The 19,658-nt window shown below is 39.0% G+C and overlaps 1 protein-coding gene across 1 annotated transcript in view; it reads right to left on the minus strand.

Annotated features, from left to right (window-relative positions):
- LOC311222575 (t-SNARE domain-containing protein 1-like) overlaps positions 1-19,658 on the minus strand; it is a 214,867-nt gene that overhangs the window by 45,577 nt on the left and 149,632 nt on the right. The window contains exon 4 of the mRNA XM_084306942.1: positions 14,206-14,321. Within this exon, the coding sequence (XP_084163068.1) occupies positions 14,226-14,321 (96 nt within the window). The 3' untranslated portion in view covers positions 14,206-14,225. The remainder of the gene's footprint in view (positions 1-14,205; positions 14,322-19,658) is intronic.

Here is a 19,658-nt window from a genome sequence, read left to right on the forward strand (position 1 = left end):
TCCTGCGTGGGCTCCTCTCCACGGGCTACAGGTCCGGCCCAGAATCTGCTCCGGCAGGGGTCTTCCACAGGCGGCAGCCTCCATCGGTGCAGGGCCACCTGCTCCACCGTGGTCTCCTCCACGGGCTGCAGCGTGGAACCCTGCTCCACCGTGGTACTCCATGGGCTGCAGGGGGACATCCTGCTTCACCATGGTCCTCACCACAGGCCGCAGGGGACTTCTGCTCCGGCGCCTGGAGCACCTCTCCCCCTCCTTCTACACTGACCTTGGCGCAAGGCTGTTCCTCACTCCTCTCACTCTCCCGGCTGCTGTGTGGCGCAGCGTTTTTTCCCTGTCTTAAATATGCTCTCACAGAGGCGAAAAACAACATCGCTTATTGGCTCGGATCTGGAAAACAATGGGGCCCTTCCCAAACATGGGGCAGCTTCTAGATATTTCTCACAGAAACCACCCCTATGGCTCCCTGCTACCAAAACCTTGCCACGTAAACCCACTACAAGTAGTAGGCTGTGGGGAGGGAGAAAAGTCATGAATGGGATAGCCTGAAAAAAACTAAATATGTCCCTACTTGGAAGTGCAGATAGGATACAAGAACATTGGCTTTTATTCTAGCTCACACAGAGACTCACTCTGTTTCTGATTCACCAATGTGCCTGTGTTGAAACAGGAACCCTAAATGCAGGAACAGCTCAAACTCTTCACTCCCCAAGTGGAAGAGGAAATTTTTCCTTGTCTGTAAATAAAGGCAGGTGAGAAAGGAGGGTCATTATGCCCACTACACCCATTTCTGTATGTGCTGTCCATGAACATAAAAAGTTCTATCACAGTGAATGTTAAATCCTGCACTACCCTCATTGAGTTCAGATATAGTCCCTCTATATAAGAGAAACACCTGGAAAACACAAATTCTCCAACATTAATGTGAGTGTTAGCAACAGAAAGTAGTGAATTAACTTGTGGTTAACTTAGCTTGTGGTTAACTTTCACTTCTGAGAAATATATCCATGACCTGCTTGACCTTTAGTTCGTTTATGCCTGATTTTCAGTATGGCTGAAGTGAGGTAAGACCATACTTTGTCATGCCTCATAGTAACCGTCCACTAAATTTGGAATCATTGCTCAGACTCTTTGCAGATGAGAAAACACAATGGCTTCACAGTTCTTTGAGAAAGGCAATAATTGGCTATCACTTGCCATTTCCTTGGATACCTAATGTGCCTCAGATAGAAACCAGGACACCCACTGAATCAGCATAACTTACTGTAAAGGTCCAAGCAACCTAATCCAATGGGATAACTCAACAACAAGGGAACAGCCATGTAGATCACTGAAACTCAGTAGTTCAATTAAAATCATTGTAAGAAATTAAAATTTACACCTATCATATCTAAACAAATAAAATACCCTGCATTATTACAGGAGTTGCTAAGTTTAGAGGTGCCCTTCTACCACTTCAGACACATAATACAAACTTGTTGGCTATGAAAATATTTCTTATCTACTAGAAATAGAAGCCAGAATGTCAAGAGGGATATTGTGAGAAAACAGAGTGATAAACATGATTGCCCAGAAACTTAATGGATTTCTAGAAATTCTGGATAAGACTGAGCATCCCAGGGTAGAAAGCATCCAGAGGCTTTCTTGGGATGGAAGATGCAGGAACCAGAAGGATGCAAGGGAAGGTATGTGGAATAATCCGTCAGCATCACCTTTCCCTACTTTTCACTGCTGCTGGCCACATCATGTTTCCGTCTTCCTTCCCAAGACTTCTCCTTTGTAGGAAGTAAGGAGAAATACTGGAACGTTATGTTCCTCACAAGACTGGAAAGATTGGTCATCTGCTAAAACAACAAACCCACATATTCTGGATTTCTACTGCAAGGAAAAAATGTGTATCAGGGTTGACAGATAAATTAATGTCATATTAGATGCAGCCCCAGCCTGCGACTCCTTTTATCTGTCATTTTGGCTAAAATCAACTGAAATGTTTCCAGCCCCTTCCACTGTTCAAAACTCTGCAGCCTGGAGGCAGCATATTTTCTGCAGAAGATCTGCAGTTGACACATATAAACCTTATCAGTCTGGCTCACATTCAGTCCTGTCCATACACAGTCACAGCATGAAGCTAAAAAGCACCCGTCTTTCTCAGGAACACCCATTTCAACTTTTGAATGGACTTCTACCTCCAGATCATGTTTCAGATCATTTTCCTTTTGTTTAATCCAACTTCCACTCATGACTGAGGATTGAAGCACCTACTTCATGCATCAACTTGGCACTGTCTCCATGTGCCGTGGGTGTTCAAGCTACACTTACAGTCACAGGACAGCCAGACAAGACAGTCCATGAAGCCCACAGAGCAAACTGTTCTATAGCAGACCTTTAGGGCTCAAATCAGTTGCCTGCAGTCAACCATCTCATGCCATTTGAAACTAAGTAGGGTACACAATGCAATTGTGTGGGGCTAGGAGCTATGACGAGTGACACCCATGGCCTCCTGGACTGACAGCTGGGATCCAGATGATGTAGTTTTGGGCATCTCAAACAACTATAGACATATGCATGTGGACAAGTGAACTGAGCCCTGTGAAGCAGGCAGATGAATTGGTGTTCAAACTTCGTTGTCCAGATCTCTGCTGGCTCTGCGGGGACTTCATAATACCTGTCTTGCATGGAGGTGCTTTGACAACCGAAACAGGTGTTTGAACCTCAGTTTCACCCAGAATGGGAGAAGAAAAGTGGTGGAGTGACCTGCAAGATGGAAAACTGCTTTCCTGGCTATGAGGAGCTTTTCCCTACTGCATGTCTCCACATGGTCTTACCAGAAAAAAGGATTAGAGGAACTCACAGTGAGATTCCTATGCCTGTGGAAGTAAGCTCATTAACTTCCTAGGTGTTTAGACAAAAGCAGCCCTCACAACCACTCATTACAAAAGAATGCAAATAGAAAGAACGGCCATCTCTTCAGTTTGCATAAACGTTCCCCAAGGGAGAGCATTTGGGGCTTAATCACAATAGGAAGTAATCCTAAAAGCCTTTTTTATAAGCAATTGAAAACAAAAGTATCCAATTTGCAAGATATTGATAGTGAAATCAGCCTGTTTTTAACAGAAGTCTCTATGTGCAGATGCAGATATGAACAGGAAAACATATACACCCTATACACAAATCCAAATGTATGCACACAATGCTTACAGCTCTTGTCAGTACTTGGTCCTCCAGTTCCAAGAAACTGGAAGAGAAGGCTGGTTTCATGCTATTTACTTCATGCTATTTAATTCATCTTCATAACTGAAGCAGTCATTTCTTTTATCCTTCACTGTAATCATCGTCATGAGCTCATTCCACCCCACTCCCAATGTCATTTTCTTTCTGTTGCTGAGAACATCAGCTTTGGGGTGTACATTTGCACACTCATGGTGGTGTGTCCCATTCTTTAGCAAGGGATTAATGTGTGGACCTCACCAAAATGAAATTCCCACCATAGAAAATTGTATTGGAATCACCAGTTGAACACAGTATTAAAAACCAAAGATGTCAGCAGATGATAAAAGCATACTCAAAAGTTTAGCACTGTTCCATTGCTTGAGAGCAAAGGCATGGGTATGACAGGCAGAATGATCCAATTGTGGTCTTTTCATCACTAAATACCTAAGTATTTATTGGAAGTTCAGACATAAGAAAAGAGAGAGGGGGGCTTCCCACTGTCTCAACTGATGTGGATGGCATCCTTTGCCAAGCTGTGCATCAGTATTTCTCTGAGATAATCTGACTAGATTTAAGTTACCGTTGCTGTTAAGTTTCTCTTCAAACAGCAAACAAGCATGCATTAGAGATGAAGAATATTCCCCTGTGATCTGTCAGAAAACCTGACTGCCAGCCATGAAAAATCTAACTATCTTTAGCAATGCGGTATCTATCAAGCACATATCTGCCATGGATAAGCAAGGTAGCCTCTGGCTCAGCAAGATACTAAGCAGAGGGCAGGAGAAAAGTCAGTATTATAACATCTCATTACAAACATCAATGAAAAAAAAATATGTATTTTAAATCCAAGCTGGAAAATTGGCTCTCCAGAGCAGTAAGTTTAACCCTAAGTTAAACAACTGTGATACTCTTTGATTATATTAAACAATATACTGCACGTTCACATTGATAAAGCTTATTTTAAAGGATTTTACTAACATGGCTATCCTAACAAAAGAAAAAGAAAGCAAAAATACTACCCACATTTATTTTTCCTCTCTTGATAAAAATTTTATGTGTAAATTGTACCTATTCTGGGTTTCAAGGCAGCCACCACAATCAAGTTACAGATTTTTTTTTTTTTATCATATCCGTACACACAAAGAAATTTCTGTCCATACAGCAAGGAGAACATCCAGTGTGCTGGATCAAGAGAGCAGAGATCAAATTACCTGGCCGTTTTGACCCCAAGAAAGCATATATGTATGACACAACTGAACATGTGTCTAACTGAAGATTAGTATCTGCTACTGCCCAGCAAAACTGTTGATTAAAAGCCATCAGTAAGTATTTCACAGTAAACAGAGTGGCAAATTATCCAGCACCAAAGAAGAAAATCAGAAGCTGTTGCTAGCGGTAGGGGGCAGAGAAACATAAAAAACTGAGGCAAAAATGGCTATTAAAATATATTTTATACTTATAAAATTAGCCTTAATGAACTATAAAATAAATAAGCCTTAATGAACTATAGCAGCCCCTTACAATTATTTCTGTACTAATAAGCTTGGAAAATATATTTGCTATATACTGGTTGTTAACAAGATATGCTTTGGAATACATAACTTAATAAAAGAGAAGTTGCTACAAATTAAGGAGATTCCAGGAAGTTTGTGTGTCTGTCACCCCACAACAGTATTTGAGTCAAAGGAAAAAAATTTCCTAGGCCAATAAATACCCAAATTTGCTCATAAAAGCTGAAATGTAGTTTTTATAGCTTCTCTCTTGCATTAAATTTGTCCTCTATACTCTTTTTAATCCTGTGTTCTGGAAAAAATGTAAATAAATATTGGTTATTGGGATCTGCCTTGTATGGAACATTTAATAGGAATCCTTAATTGCATGTTGTAAACATAATACAAATGGTAGTTGTAAAAGTAAGGACGATTTTGTTCAAAATAATCAACAAGAATGCCTCTTCATACAGCAATCACTTTTAAAAGACAGAGGACTAGACATCAGGAAAACAATCCTTGTACAAAAGGAAATAAAGGAAATTCCACTTATACATAAGAAATGAACTCTTCTGACTCTGTGGACAGTCAAACACAGAAGTAAGATGCTCAGAGAAGTTGTGGAGTCTCCATTCTTGGAGGTGCTCAAGACCTGGCCAGACTCAGTCCTGACCATCTTTTGGCTTTGGTGACCCTGCTGTGAGAAAGGGGTTTGGACAAGATGCTCCCTGGAGGTCCCTGCTAACCTCAGCCATTCTGTGATTCTGTAAGGCACTTGTACTTTGGAAGCTTGGGGGTTGAAGGAGTAAGAAGATGTACAACCAAAAAGCAAAGAGCAGTGCAGACAATTATTATCAGAGCCTTAAATTGGGCGGGATTTCTTCTTTTCAAAAATCCCTTCAATCCAAAAGCACACAGAGGGTGCTCAAGATATTGCTGCTCTATTCTATTCAAGATATTGCTGCTCTTCTTCAAGCACTCTAGCACTCTCAAACTTGAAGAAGAAAAAGCAGATGCCTTAAAGACATTCCACAGACTGTAAGACTTTTTTTTAACTAAAGACCAGGCAGACAATCAAAAAGGATCAAATTACTGCTGTTTAATGAGTTACTGCTTGTCAGTGGAGAGGCAGCAACGGATGGGATATTATTCTTAGTGTTTTGATGACATGACATCAAAAATAATGCATTTTACTTTGCACTCTCAGCAGGCTGTACATGGACAGCTATAGTGGTCCAGCTAACAAGAGGTAATTCAATCAACCACTGTAATAAGAAATCTGAAATGATCTACCTCTACCTCTACTCCACCTTGTGTATCATTTCAGCAAACTTTTCTCACTTTCTCAGTTAGGATGATCAGATTCGCTTGAGAGGCACAGTTGTAACTATGGTGTCTCTTTGTAGAGAGCCTCAACATAGTAATTCCTGATAATCTAGTTCTGAGAAAAATGAAAATGGGTTATGCTCTATACAGCAAAGTAATTTGACACTGTAATGTAAAAAGCTATTTCAGTGTAAAATTATGGCTATTAATTGGGGAATTAATAATCTTTCAAAGCTTAAGCAACTTCTTTAAAATAAAGTAAAAGAGCCATCTCTCTACGAGTTTTTAGAAAATAAAGACAGTTATTTCTTTAATGACTACTTAAGTCAAAAGGCCCCTTCTGATACATCTAAAAGGGCTATTTTGAGAGCAGAAACATATTCTGTAAAGGAAAGGTTGTTGTGAAGCACATTCCAACTCCTATTAAAGTCTAATGAAATTACAAAGGATATTTCAGAAAATTCACCAAGTATGGTGAAATTAAAATTCTTATTTTAAACACAGTTTGAGAATCTTACAACACAGAGATAAAGGCAATTAGAATTTTATTATTAATGTATTAAACAGACATAATATTATCAAGATGTGGATATTTCTAAGACAACTCAAGGAAATGGACAGCTAATGAAGACATGGCAACTACTAAATAGTAACTCAATCGTGTCTGAAGTCATGCAGGATATTTTAAATTTTATTTCCTGTTAATGAAGGCCTTTGAAGAAACAGAGCCCATTGAAACAGCTTTTATCTGATTTCATTTTTTATTTCAAATAATACCTCCTAGAGCGTTATGGTTGCTTGGAGAAAGCAACTTGGTTGCACTGGAGAATACAAGAAGCTACAGCATGTTGTGGAACAAGGCCATCTTCCAACGAGGATGACCCCCACCAGAGCTTTGGTGCATGTTGCTGGGACAAACCACAGCACTTAATGAGTATATTTAATTACTTAAAATTATTTTTATATGACATGGAAATTCTAACTAATTCATCAAACATTAAGTTTCAAACAACAGAGAGTTACAACTAACTCACAGACACCAAACCGTGTCCCCTCTATACACATCTTTCTTCAAGACCAGCCATAATCACAGATGTACTGCTCTTCTAAGAGGCATTCGTGCTGGGACACCAGTTTCTCTAGCTCAATTACTGAAATATTTCTTCTTTAACAGACTGTTATCAAATAAAACCTAGTGTGCCGTTTTTTCTCGTTTTCTTCCAGAGCACACTGATCCAAAATTATTTGACTTTACACTACCACCAAGGATAGTATTCATGGAACTCTTTCAAATAAATTGCATACCAATGAGAATCACATCCTGACATTTAATGAATGGCACCTGTGATCTATATGCTGCTCTATTCAAAATCTTCTGTACAGGTACATAGATAGGTAGGTAGAATACCTAAGTGTATCAAAACCCAATATCCTCAGAACTTCTATTTAATACTACTTTGCGCGTGTTCACAGAAGGGAAAAAATTAGTAATAATAATAAAAATGAAGATGCAGTCTTTGCAGCCGATTTTGGAGCTATAGCATTGTCAAAATTGTTTTGATTTAAAAAAGTTTGTTCTCAGAGGCTACATTGTTGTCTGAATTTCTGGGTTACTTAAGGAGGAAAAAAAAAAAAGGCAAAAAAAAAAAAAAGCAATAATAACAGCGTTTTGATATTATCAGTAGGGAAAGTAAAGATCTACCACTTGCCAGCACTGGAGATCTCTTTTTCAACCTCTGTTTCACATGTAAAAGCTTTCCAATATAACAGAACCAATTGATACTGGTGATGAATATCTGAAATGGTGATGAAAGACACAAAATTTGTGTCTTTTGCAGGGATCAATATGTGCCAGCACAGAACTGGCCACTTAGGGCCTCCTGGTGGCCCACACACCAAGCTCTGCTCTCAGCGACAGAAACCTTGTCCACCTCCCCATCATTCCCAGGGCAAAAGGAACTGCTCTCAAGAGAAGAGAGGCTGTTTCTACCTTATCCTAAAAAAAAATCATATACCATCCATACTTTAGAGTCAAGGGAAACCAGGATGAACAACGCCCTTCCCTGGACTACTCATCTCTGCTCTTGTCCCTCACACAACACCAAGACGTCCCTGATTTGGGAGGTTAAACAAGACAGAAAACCCAAGCATTGCCAACTGAAAATGTCACTTAACAGGGGCGGAGTGATGCTGAGAACAGTTTATAAATCTGCATCTCGCTTGTAGAAAGCCTGATCCTCCTTTCTCATGGAGCTAGTGATTTATGCTTCAGAGAACTCTACTGGGCCATTAATCATACTGAAAACACCAACTGTTCCCTCAACCAGACAACTCTGCTCCTGAAGAAATAGGAGCATAAGTAGGGAAGAGGACACTTGTGTCTAACTCATTCAAAGGTTTTGGACATACACTTTAGGACAGTCTTTTCCAAGTTAGAACCTTAGTTTTAGGCACCTAAAACCGTATTTAGGCAGTTAAAGGAAGGACCAGTGGTGACCACAATTTCAGCTGGTATTTCTTGATCTCTTCATAGTCTTTCCTCAAGTACCTGTGAGTGTTGCAGAATCCAAGTCCAGAAAGGTTATTGGTCTGAATCAAAGACCGTTGGTCTGAAGCATGGACAAAAATGGCCATTTTTGTGCCATTTATTGCAGTAGAAACCAAATGCACTGAACTGAAGATCAGTCTCTTCCGTCTGGTCCTTATACGTGTCATCATGGCTAAAGTTTAAAGGCATCACAAAGAATAAATAATTAATGTTTGCAGATTGTTTCTGTAAATTCAGATCACAGACTTTCCATCCATCTGAAGGGTCAGCACTGTGCAAAAGTATTTAGTGGGAGTAATCCATTTTCCTACCAATTGCAAAGAACCAGTGCAGAAACCTGAGACAGGACAAAGAAAGCTGCTGATTGCTCAGAAGTCCTACTCACTTTGGATTTAAATTAATTAATTCATATTACTATATATTAATTGGGCTTCAGGAGCTGCCTATGTGTGGGCTGCCAGTCTAAGGTGAAGGCGGCATAATATATCCTCCCTTACCTCTTTTCACAGAAGAATTAACAACCTGGCATTATGTGATGCCTGCAATGACTGAAGAGCGTGCAAACGGACAACTATCAAGGTCAACCTGAAATGCATTCAACCACAGTAACCGAATCATGTGATATCCAACTAAAATATTCATCTGTTTGAAGGCTTGTTTAATTGGTGAAAACTCAAAGAAATGTGTAGAAATAAATCCACCTATTTCCTGGCACTTTTACATTTCTCGCTATTATTTTAAAAGTGTTTTTTTTTGCATAAAGCTGACTTTTGTCTCTTAAAAATCTCGTTTTCTACTGGTAATCATTTCTCTCTTCTACACATCTGCACCTCAGATTTCAACTGGCTGTCATGGAAATAATTTAGTTAAGAGAAGAGTAGATGAGGACATTGGAAATGGAATCAGGAAAGTCTTGAAGAACGCAAACGTTATCTTAAATTAAGAAATGGGGCCAGATCTTATAAACAGACACATTTAAATACTAATCACTGAAAATTCAGATCTCATTTCTGACTGGTTTAAATTCAAAGCACAAAAGTTTCTGCAGAATCAGAATGCACCTCAGTTTTCCTTGCCAGAACAAAAAAAATAAAATAATAATTGAGCAAGGATGCCAGGATCTGAGCAATTAATTAAAGACTAAAGCACACGTATTGAATTGACAAGAATTGACATGTGACTGTAAATACAGGAAACTTTACAAAATAGGAAACAAAGAGAAAAGAAGATATTGAAAAGTTATTGATTTCTGATTGTGCTTCAGAGAAAGCATGGCAGTAACACCACAGCCTGGGCATAGGGGTGAATTATTTTAGAGTTTGAATGTCAGCTGTCAAAAATATTAAGAACCCCACAGAGTTCAAGACACTGAAACAAGCTTGAAAACTGAAAAACATGTGTAGTTATTTAGCCATATATAGACTTGGAAAGACAGAGACAATAAGTAAAGCCAGACCAATGATATTGAGTTAAAAAGAAAAAGCAAAACAATGAAATAAAACTGTCTTTGTTTTGCCCTTCGAGGGCAAAAAGACGGACTGTATGAAATCAGTTGTCTAAATCTCATTCTCATTGGTCAGGATACAGAAAACATTTAACCACTTAATAATCCAGTAAATGAATTAGGCAAAGAAAATTGTGATTGCAAAGGAGAAAAAAATAAACAAATTAAAACAATATTTTCCAGTTTTCTATAAAGATTAATTCAATTTAAATTCAAAACGAGACAGTTGCTTGTTCAGGAAACAGATACCTGGAGCCTGATTATTGCTTTTCCATATGGACTACAGTCCTGCTGTGGAGATGCTGGCCAAGAGGGATTTTTAACTGTACATTAAAGTTTACATATTGAGTGGAACTCCCTACTCTGTATATTTTTTACATGTTTGTGAGGGTCCAGCACAAAACTGGTCAAATTAACAAGAAAGGAATGCATCAATGGTTGTTAATCAACTGCTTTGTGTATTAGGAAGTCTTTGAGCTTCTGGTTGATGAAGACTGGGAGAATATTGTGCTCAGTGATCATTTGGACCCTTGGCTGTTGCTCTGCTCTTCCATGGCTGTGGATCACAGTCAACCACTGCATCAGTAACTGTAAGTGAAACATCCTAAGGCTGGAAAGAAGAGTAAATTCACAGGGCTTAAGGACCTTACAAAGTCCATGTACTTAGTCCAGAAACCTTTATCTGACTGAAGTGTGTCTTAGAAGCAGGGAAGGCACCTTCTGCTGCAATGACTTATTCCAAAAAAAAAAAAAAAGGTCTGGTACAGTTAAGTCATCTTTCTTTCTCTCTTTCTTTGGATAAATAGACAGAGATGATTTATTTGTTATTGGAAAGCATATTTCCCAAATGTCATGTACATATAGCATCTTTCTCAAATTTTGCCACCTTTTTCCTACTAAAAAAATGTCTTGCACTTTAGATGCCAACAGTCTTGCTCACCATTTTGTGCAATTGTACACTTATCTAAATGAGTCAAAAACTACAGAGGACATAGAACGTCTATTTAGGCTAAGAAATCGTGAGTTTAGACAAAGACATTGTTAAATGAGGGACTTCTTTCAGACTGCAACTGTGATACTGTCCTTTTAAGAGGTTTACTGATGTAAAATAACAGCAAAAAAGAGCAGCTGCAATGTTGCTACAATATGAGCAACGTGACCCAAAAGTTCCTGGGCTATTTTCCTGAGGTGTCAGCAAACAAACATAAAGACATAAGTCCCCAGGAGCTTCACCACGTCCTCCGTAGATGCTCTACTCTCTCTCTCTGCCAGACTAAACCGCCCTAAGGGAGCAGTGACATACTTACAGCAAGGGCTTCGCCAGGCAGAAGTCAGGGCTCAGAGCTCTCCTGAACAGCTGGTCTCTCTGCACGCACTTAGGCAGCAGCTGATGGTGCCACTGCTGCTTGGGAAAGTCACGGGGAAAAGTGTTTTGTGTTTTTCAAGATTCATTAAACGATCTTTCCTATGGAAGTAATGGCACTTCTGCCAAATACATGTCTGATTTGTGGTGAGAAAACAAGTGCTTTTTTGTCTTTTTGAGGAGAGCTGTTGATTCAGCATCATTATTGAGAAAATAGAAATAAGGAAAAAGAAAAGAAGCAGCTTTTAATGTTAATGATCATAATGATCATTAGTGATCATAGATACTAATGGCGTCATTTCAGTCCTTTAACTCACTGCATAGTGACCTTCAGATTTCTCAGCATAGCTGCACTTGTGAAACTTAAAGAAACCCAGCCTGAATATCATGCAGATAGGGCTTGAACTGCTTCAGTGGGGTAGTTGGTGGCATTTCTTTTGGCTTCTTCTTGATCCAGCACAGAAAAAAATAAAAATAAAAAAACCTGATGGTGTATTAAGTGGAAGTTCTGACCGCTCATTACTAAACTTGGGATTTTATTCAATTATGTGTCCTTTGCCAATTCAGAGTATTTTGTCACCAGTTACCTAACTCACGTTCTTCCCTTTATTTTCTCTGAACTGTCATGCCAAGCTATACACTAAAATCCAGCTGTTCTCTGTCTCCCTAAAGTATGCAAGACAGTTTTATATAAAACAGTTTGTTGAGGTAGTTGAAACATGGACAAGGGAATTCTGAAAATGCTCCAGATTTGAAATATTTTAAATATAATTGTGAAATCTTCTGCACAACATTTGGAGTCAATGTGGATTAAGAACAGTTTATAATGATTAGAAAACATACTTTTTTTCAATATAACTCAGTACAGTTTTTGCCTGCACTTGTACTGATAGAAAGTAACTTACGCTTTAAACTTAATAATTATTCCCCCAAATCATGAGAAAAAGTACAGCATTGTATTTTTCCTGGGGCTTTCATTAAGATCTCTAGGTTCACTTCCCTCAAGACATGGATCTTTTAGCAGAAGACTAGATCTAGTTTTCAGATGGAGTTTTATTGTTAGAATATTTTGGTTCTCTGACTATCTACTTAAGGGATTTAAATTAAAATGTGTCTAGATTTAGTCAACTGTTGATAAGATTCGTGATTTCTAGTAGTTGAGAATATTTAAGCATATATGAACGAAATTTTATTATCTTATAAATTGCCATGAGGTATCACATTTTCAAACCAGATTAATGCAGAGTAAAACCAGAGTAATGCAACTAAAATTATTATAGTTACTCTATATTTAAATCAGCAGGACAGATCACTATCTGCATCCCTAAGCAGCGTGTCTCATGTAAAAGAGGCATAAATATATATATAATTAATATATGCACATATATATTATCATAAAAAGACCCCTAGAACATCCACATTCTATTGTTGAAGGCCCACTTCACCGACACCTTCCTCACTTCAGCAGTGACCAAATGCTTAAATAAGTATGCAAGTGAAGAAAAGCATTTATGGATATTTCTCCTAGCAATCAGTAATACAAGGCTCATGAATACCCTCATCCAAAACCAGTGAACTGCTACTTGATGGTCCAAGCCCTTTTTCTACCCAGATTTTGGCTTCCATAATGTTATACAGGAAGTAGTTCCACAGCTTAAGAACATGTTTTGTGAAGAATTGTCTTTCTGGGTTTGTTTTGAACGAACAACCTGCTATTTCTTTTGATAGCACGTTTTACAAGGAAGGCATATTAAAGAGCAATGACTTCATTCTGAGGTGGAAGGACAGCCTTACTAGTAACAGGGAAGCAATAAACAAAATCTATCAATCCTTTTTGTTTTCTCCATGGTCATTCTAGAAGATAGTCCAGACTAAGAAATCTCTGCTTTAATTACAGAAAAGGTCTCAGTGAGCCTCAGTATAATGCAGCATCTACTAAGTACAGAAGTGATATCACACAGGCTTCATACAAGTCTGTGTGGGACAGGAGAGGTCTCTAAACAAAAAGTTGTTCTTGCACCTTTGTTGCTTTTTGCCTCGGGGTCCTACCTGCAGCCTGGAGGAAAGTCCAGCTGACTCTCTTGGGTTCTGGTTTTACCAGTTAGAAACCTTGCTATGGCAGCAGACAAGATCTGAGCTGTAAGATCAGAGCCCTCTGAGTGGCAGAAATTCTGTAAATCTGATAATCTTTCCATGAAGGCCTGCCAACCTTCTAAATAAATAGACACTTAGAAATGGTTTTTATCAGGCAGAGATTAAAGGTAAAACAACTGAGTCTCCTAAAGTCACAAGAAATGAGAAAAGGAAAACATTTTTTTTCCTCTGCACTTTGGAACATCTGGGTGCACTTTGGAACATCTCAGCATATTTGTTGTATGACAGATTGCCCTTCTTGACCCTGATTGTCAATCTGGGGTCTTTAACACCATTTCTGCAGTTCAAATTTAGTGAGTTTAGGATACATTAATTACTATTTCTATAAATCCATATATTAAAAACAACAACAACAACAAACAAAAACCAAAAAAAACCCATAAACAGCAGAGAAAATGATAAAAAGGTGTTTAGTTTGAATACTACCTTGGCATACATTTAAGGATCCAGAAAATATTCTATTTCCAAGCTCAAATACCCTTTAAAGGAAATAATTTTCCTAGGCTAGACCTGAACCCACAAGCTAATGTAAATCTTTCTTGCCGTTATCAGATTCCTGAGTTGTCTCTACCTACCTTACAGAGTATGATAAAAGTTAGTTATAGGCTTTTACCTGTGGAAACAGTCACCAGATCAGCGTTTGACTGAGACTGCGATGATTATGACAATGAACAGCAGAATGGCCAAAGCAGCAGAGAGAAGGCAGCACTTCATCTTCCTGGCTCGTAGCTGAAAAAAAGGAGAAAGATGAAGAAATAAATGTATGGATTTCTGAATGAGAAGTTGGAGGGTAAATTCATGATAGAATTTTTCCATTGCTGTGACTATCTGAAACAAGTCAATACATCAAAAAGAAATTGTGTCCTTGTGCAGACTGATACATCCTGCTGGGTGATCCTGACTCTCCCTTGACAAGGGAAATCCCCTTAAATACAATCACCTTCTCTGCACTGCTGGCCCATGTCGAGCCTTTTCTCCACCAGAACCCCAAAGTCCTTCTCCACAGGGCTGCTCTCAATGAGTTCTTCTCACAGTCTGTACTCGTGTCCAAGATTGCCCCAGCCCAGGTGCAGCACTTTGCACTTGGACTTGTTGAAACTCATCAGGTTCATGTGGGACCACTTCTCAAGCTTGTCCAGGTCCCTTTGGATGACATCCCTTCCTTCTTTTATATCAACTGCACCACTCAGCTTGGTGTCATCTGCAAACCTGCAGTTTGCTATTTCTTTGCCAGGCCCATATCCTTCGAGATCACAAACTCAACAAGACAGTAGTCACCCAGACTGCCTCCAATCTTAACCTCTTTAACAAGTTTCTCTGTGTTGGTGAGCACTGGGTCCAGCAATGCTTCTCTGGTTGGTCTCTCTAATACCTGGACCAGAAATTTATCCTCAGTGTACTCCAGGAGTCTCTTGGACTGCTTACAGCCTACTGCGTAGCTTTCCCAGAAGATATCTGGGTGCATGAAATCCTCCATCAGGATGAGAGCATGTGAGTGTGATTCTTGTGTAGCTGAAGCAAGAAGGCCTCATCAACAGGCACCCCTTGATCACAGGGCCTGTAGTAGACCCCAACCCCAAGGTGTCCTTTACTGGCCTGGTCCTTAATTTTTATCTACAAGCTCTCAATCTGTCTTGAGGCTCTTTCTCAAAGGCAGCTCTTTGCAATCTATGGCAGCTCTTCACGGTGTGAAATAGCTCTTTGCAATCCCACTCTGTCAGGAATCCTCTTATCTGACACACAAAAAATAACAACTATGAAACATGGAGTCAGTTCCCACATTTTCCTTGAGAACAGGTCAACCACTCCTCCAGACACCAGTCCTGAAAACAACATCTTGCTTTGATAAACCAACTACATTTGTGCAGAGTTCTTTACCTTTTAACTAAAACAACAATCTCATTGGAAAGACTATGTTAATACTACTATCTATTTTTCCTTCCTTTCTTTCCCTAACGGGTGTAATCAGCCCTGACGGTCTGTTTGAAATTCTTTGCTAACCAGTTTACACCTCTCTGCACTGAATTACGTTTCCAATAGAACTGTTGTTCCCTACAGCTATCTTCTTCTACAGAAGTTTTGGCCTACACTGAAAGTGACAGGGAACTCATCTCCTCCATTTATGCTCCAAACCCCACTACTTCATTCTCTTGCAACCCTCCTGGAGCCTATCATTTTTTCTATGAAGAGCTGGAGAAGCACTTTCAGCAGGGAACTCTGTAATTCATGGTCTGTCCTGTCCTCTAGAATCAATCACCAACCAAACCGGTGGCTTTTATTGAAGTGTGGATTTCCAGATTATTATTTCTTATGAAATATAAATGCCATGTTGCCCTATGTCCATAGCAGATAATCAATGATCTATCTTGGTTCTCCATTTGCTTTTCGATTACTCACACAGAAATGTTTTCTTTGAGTTTGGAAAAAAAAAAAAATAAAATAGATGCTGCCAATATATTACTCCATGTGCATGTGTTAAGAAGGATCTTTCATCAAGTATGCAAGGCAGGACTGAGTGGAAAGAGACTATTCCCCTGCCCTAAAACTCTGCTTGGGGGCACCCCTTTGCTCACACGTTTTGATCAGTTTATTGTGACTTATTTATTGGGAAGAATATGGTTGGACCAGGAGTAGTTCTCTCTTTAACAAACTTTTTCACCCCCAAAATGATGTTTCTTCACAGTGACTCTTGCAGCCTTCTTTTCTAGAGGGATAACTTAGATGCATTCTTAAAGCAGTGTACGTGAGATAATAGGGCTGCTACAGCATCCTCTTTTCTTTTAACCTCAGTTAATTCCAAGGTAAACCAGGAAACCTCTGCTTAAAACTGCAGACTGTTTTAAAATACCTAGATGTCTTCATCCACTTCTACAATGCCAGAGCCTTTGTTCTGTCAGCAAAGAGAGGATGCTAATAGGTCACTTAGATTCCAGCACCAGTCTAATATTCCTAATGAGAGTTTCAAAGGCTGTATGGTATTACTTCAGATGGCTTTTACATCAGTCCATTTACAGAGAGGTTCCCTTGTTTTGCTCTTTTTATCATTGCAAAGTTACATTCACTCTTATTTTGTACTATACAAAAGCAAGCATCAAACTGGACTATAAACAGACTAATAAGAAGGTAGGAGAGATGCAGGCAAGCCTGTATTGTGGTATTCGGTTCACATTTTATGACCTTGTCCTGGCTGGTAAGTCAAGATAATGATTCCTACTATGTTTACAACATCTCTTATTGGATTAAGTATTACTGTCTTTCACAGCCATATAATGTACTGCAGGATACTCCTGTTAATTCTAAGTTCTTTCTTTAGTTTATATTTCAGGAAGGAAAGTGTTCAGTTTTTTGAGTCCCTTTAGTCTCCACTCATAAATCTGCATGTGCTGTAGGAGCAGTAGAAACACAGCCTCTGAGCCCTGTCTGTTGCCACAAGCTTTTTTTTACACACACTGAGGAAGGACAGACATACACCCCAACTTCTTTTTGTCACTTAGATGGAAAAACACTAACATACTAGCATAAGGTACTTATTCCCCTCAAGGTACAGATGCACATGTTGCCTTTGAAAGGGCTATCCCAGCAGTCCTTCACAACTGACTTGATTCCCCATGCCCTAGGTTGTTCACATGGCTCATGCAAAGCTTATCAGTGCCCTTATTAGAGGAGAAAGATGATAGCACATAGCAGGTAGGACAACGGATTGTTCTGTTCACCAGATAGGATCTGTAGACCATGGCATGAGCACCCTTACTGAAATACTACAAAAATATACAATAATAAACAGCATACATAATAATATTACACATAAACTCTAGTTAAACCCTGATATAGGTTAACAGAGAGTGATTGCTAACCTGAGATTATATACAATGCCTTAATGCCACCGTAACTGTGAAGGCAAGCTGGAAGACACAAAAATAATGCAATTCTATATCTTTAATAACCCCAAGGCACCAAGGCACACTGGAAACACATCACCATTGGAAATTTAAGCACTCTATGGCTAGGATGCACTATGGCTCAGGTTTTTCAGGTATGCATATACAAGTAGGATTATTTTTTTCCCCCTGCAAGATCATGCTCACATGAGACCACACAACTGTTTAAACCTTTCACTTAACACCAGGCTCCCAATATTCCCACGGGAGCTTTCATGACAGTAGAATCATATAACGATTACTGTCCATCCCAAATATCAATGTGGTTATGTAATCATGATGCCATCTCTAGAATCAAGGTCAATCTACACTTACAAATGCAGATTTGGAAAGCCAAAGATCATTTCTCCCCAGGGCAAGATCCTTACTGCTCTGAGTAAGGTACTACTAGGTTTCTGCCTCAAAATTAGTAGTCACAGAACAGCAAAAATATATCAACAGAAAGATTAAGAAAATGTTAAAAAAATCACAAACTGTAAGATGATTCATTTATTTTGGGACATAATTCTTCAGGGAGCTTTGCATTTTTATAACATTTTCCGTGCATCCAACTAATCCACAGTTGATTTCACTCATCTTTTTCCAACTCTTTCTCTTCTCAGATGCTGGAGATCTTTCTTTTAGATTATATGCATTAATGCTATTGCTTATTCTCCTTGACTTTTCTGGTCTCCAGTAGGGGACCCTAAGGACAATAGGAATTCCATTTTCAAAAACACTGACTACCCTTAACTATCCATTAAAATGCATAAATAAAAATTTGGGCCAAATTTAAGGCAAAAAGAAAGAATTATTTTCTGGAAAATGTAGGACAAACAACTCTAAGCAGCATTATCTGATTTTATTTTAATGATATTAGTTTATTCTGAACCTTGAATGGTATTGTGTTGCACTACTCTGGTTTTATAGCTCTGCTCCAAACTGCTGTAAGACCATTTTCCATAATATAAAGCACCTGATGATTAAATTGGAGCTATTTTTATTGTTAACATTTGCTCAAGATGAAAAGAATACAATGTGGGATACGCCCCCACCAAAATAAAATAAAATATAATAATAAAAAAACTCCAACCACCTAATCCTGTAGTAAGAAGAAATGGCTTTTTTACAGTTATTTTTGCTAGGCTCTCAGGGCTTTTTAGTAACACAGTATAGGTAAAGATATATTTTAATCCTGACAGAAGCTCTTTAAACACACTTGTGAAACAGTGAGGAGTGAAAAGCAGAGAAGGAACGAGCAAGGCTATTTAGGGACACAGCTAAGGAGTACTTTATATTGACAGGAGAAGTGGATGTGACTGAGCCTGGAAGAAACCTTTCCCTCATTGTTTCATAAAGGAAGCTGCAGGTCATGTTTTACAGCTTAGAAGATATTTCTCTCTTGGGGGTGAAATGTTAAAAGACATTTTAATTATGTCACAACAGATAGTTAAGTCATTAAAAACTATTAAAGCCCAATACTGCCGTAGGCCCAGAAAAGCAAGTTTCGTCTTAGAAATTCCTAAGTAAATGCAGTTACAAGGAGGAAAGAAATGCTTCATTGCTGGAGATTCAAATGGTGGCTAGGGGCGAAGCATTAATAAAAGGAGAGTGGGTCCATAGAAAACTGTTCCTGTGTAATTCTTTTGACTCACATATGGAAAAGCAGCATCATGCTTCTATACCCTCCATGGATTACTTATAATGTACACTGCATTTTTTCCCTGTCACTAGTGACCTCACAGCATATAATAATGCATGGAAACTTTTGAATCCACAGGGAAAGTAGAGATTTCAGAACTGGCTTTAGGAAAGAGGCCAAAAGCTCTATAAATGCAGTTTAGGTCAGGCAGGGATTTGTGCTGGATCTGTACTAGTACAGCTCATCTATCTTGGGCATAAGGCACTACTTCAGAGTAGACATATCCTGCAACTTCATGAATGTGGCACTTCCTAGGTCTCCTGCAGGACAAAAACCCTGGGTAGGTTGCTGTCATGACCTTCACCAATCTCACCAATACCTTGCCTCCTTATTACATCTTTCCCTGTTCATATGGTATGGACTAAGATAGGGATGAGGATATCAAAGAAATAGCATCACCCAAGATGGTTAGCCCAAGAGCAGGCATCTCCGTCCCTCCCTCCTGCA

This window comes from Netta rufina (genome assembly GCF_964035555.1).
Source record: "Netta rufina genome assembly, chromosome: 2".
NCBI classification, from domain to species: Eukaryota; Metazoa; Chordata; class Aves; order Anseriformes; family Anatidae; genus Netta; species Netta rufina.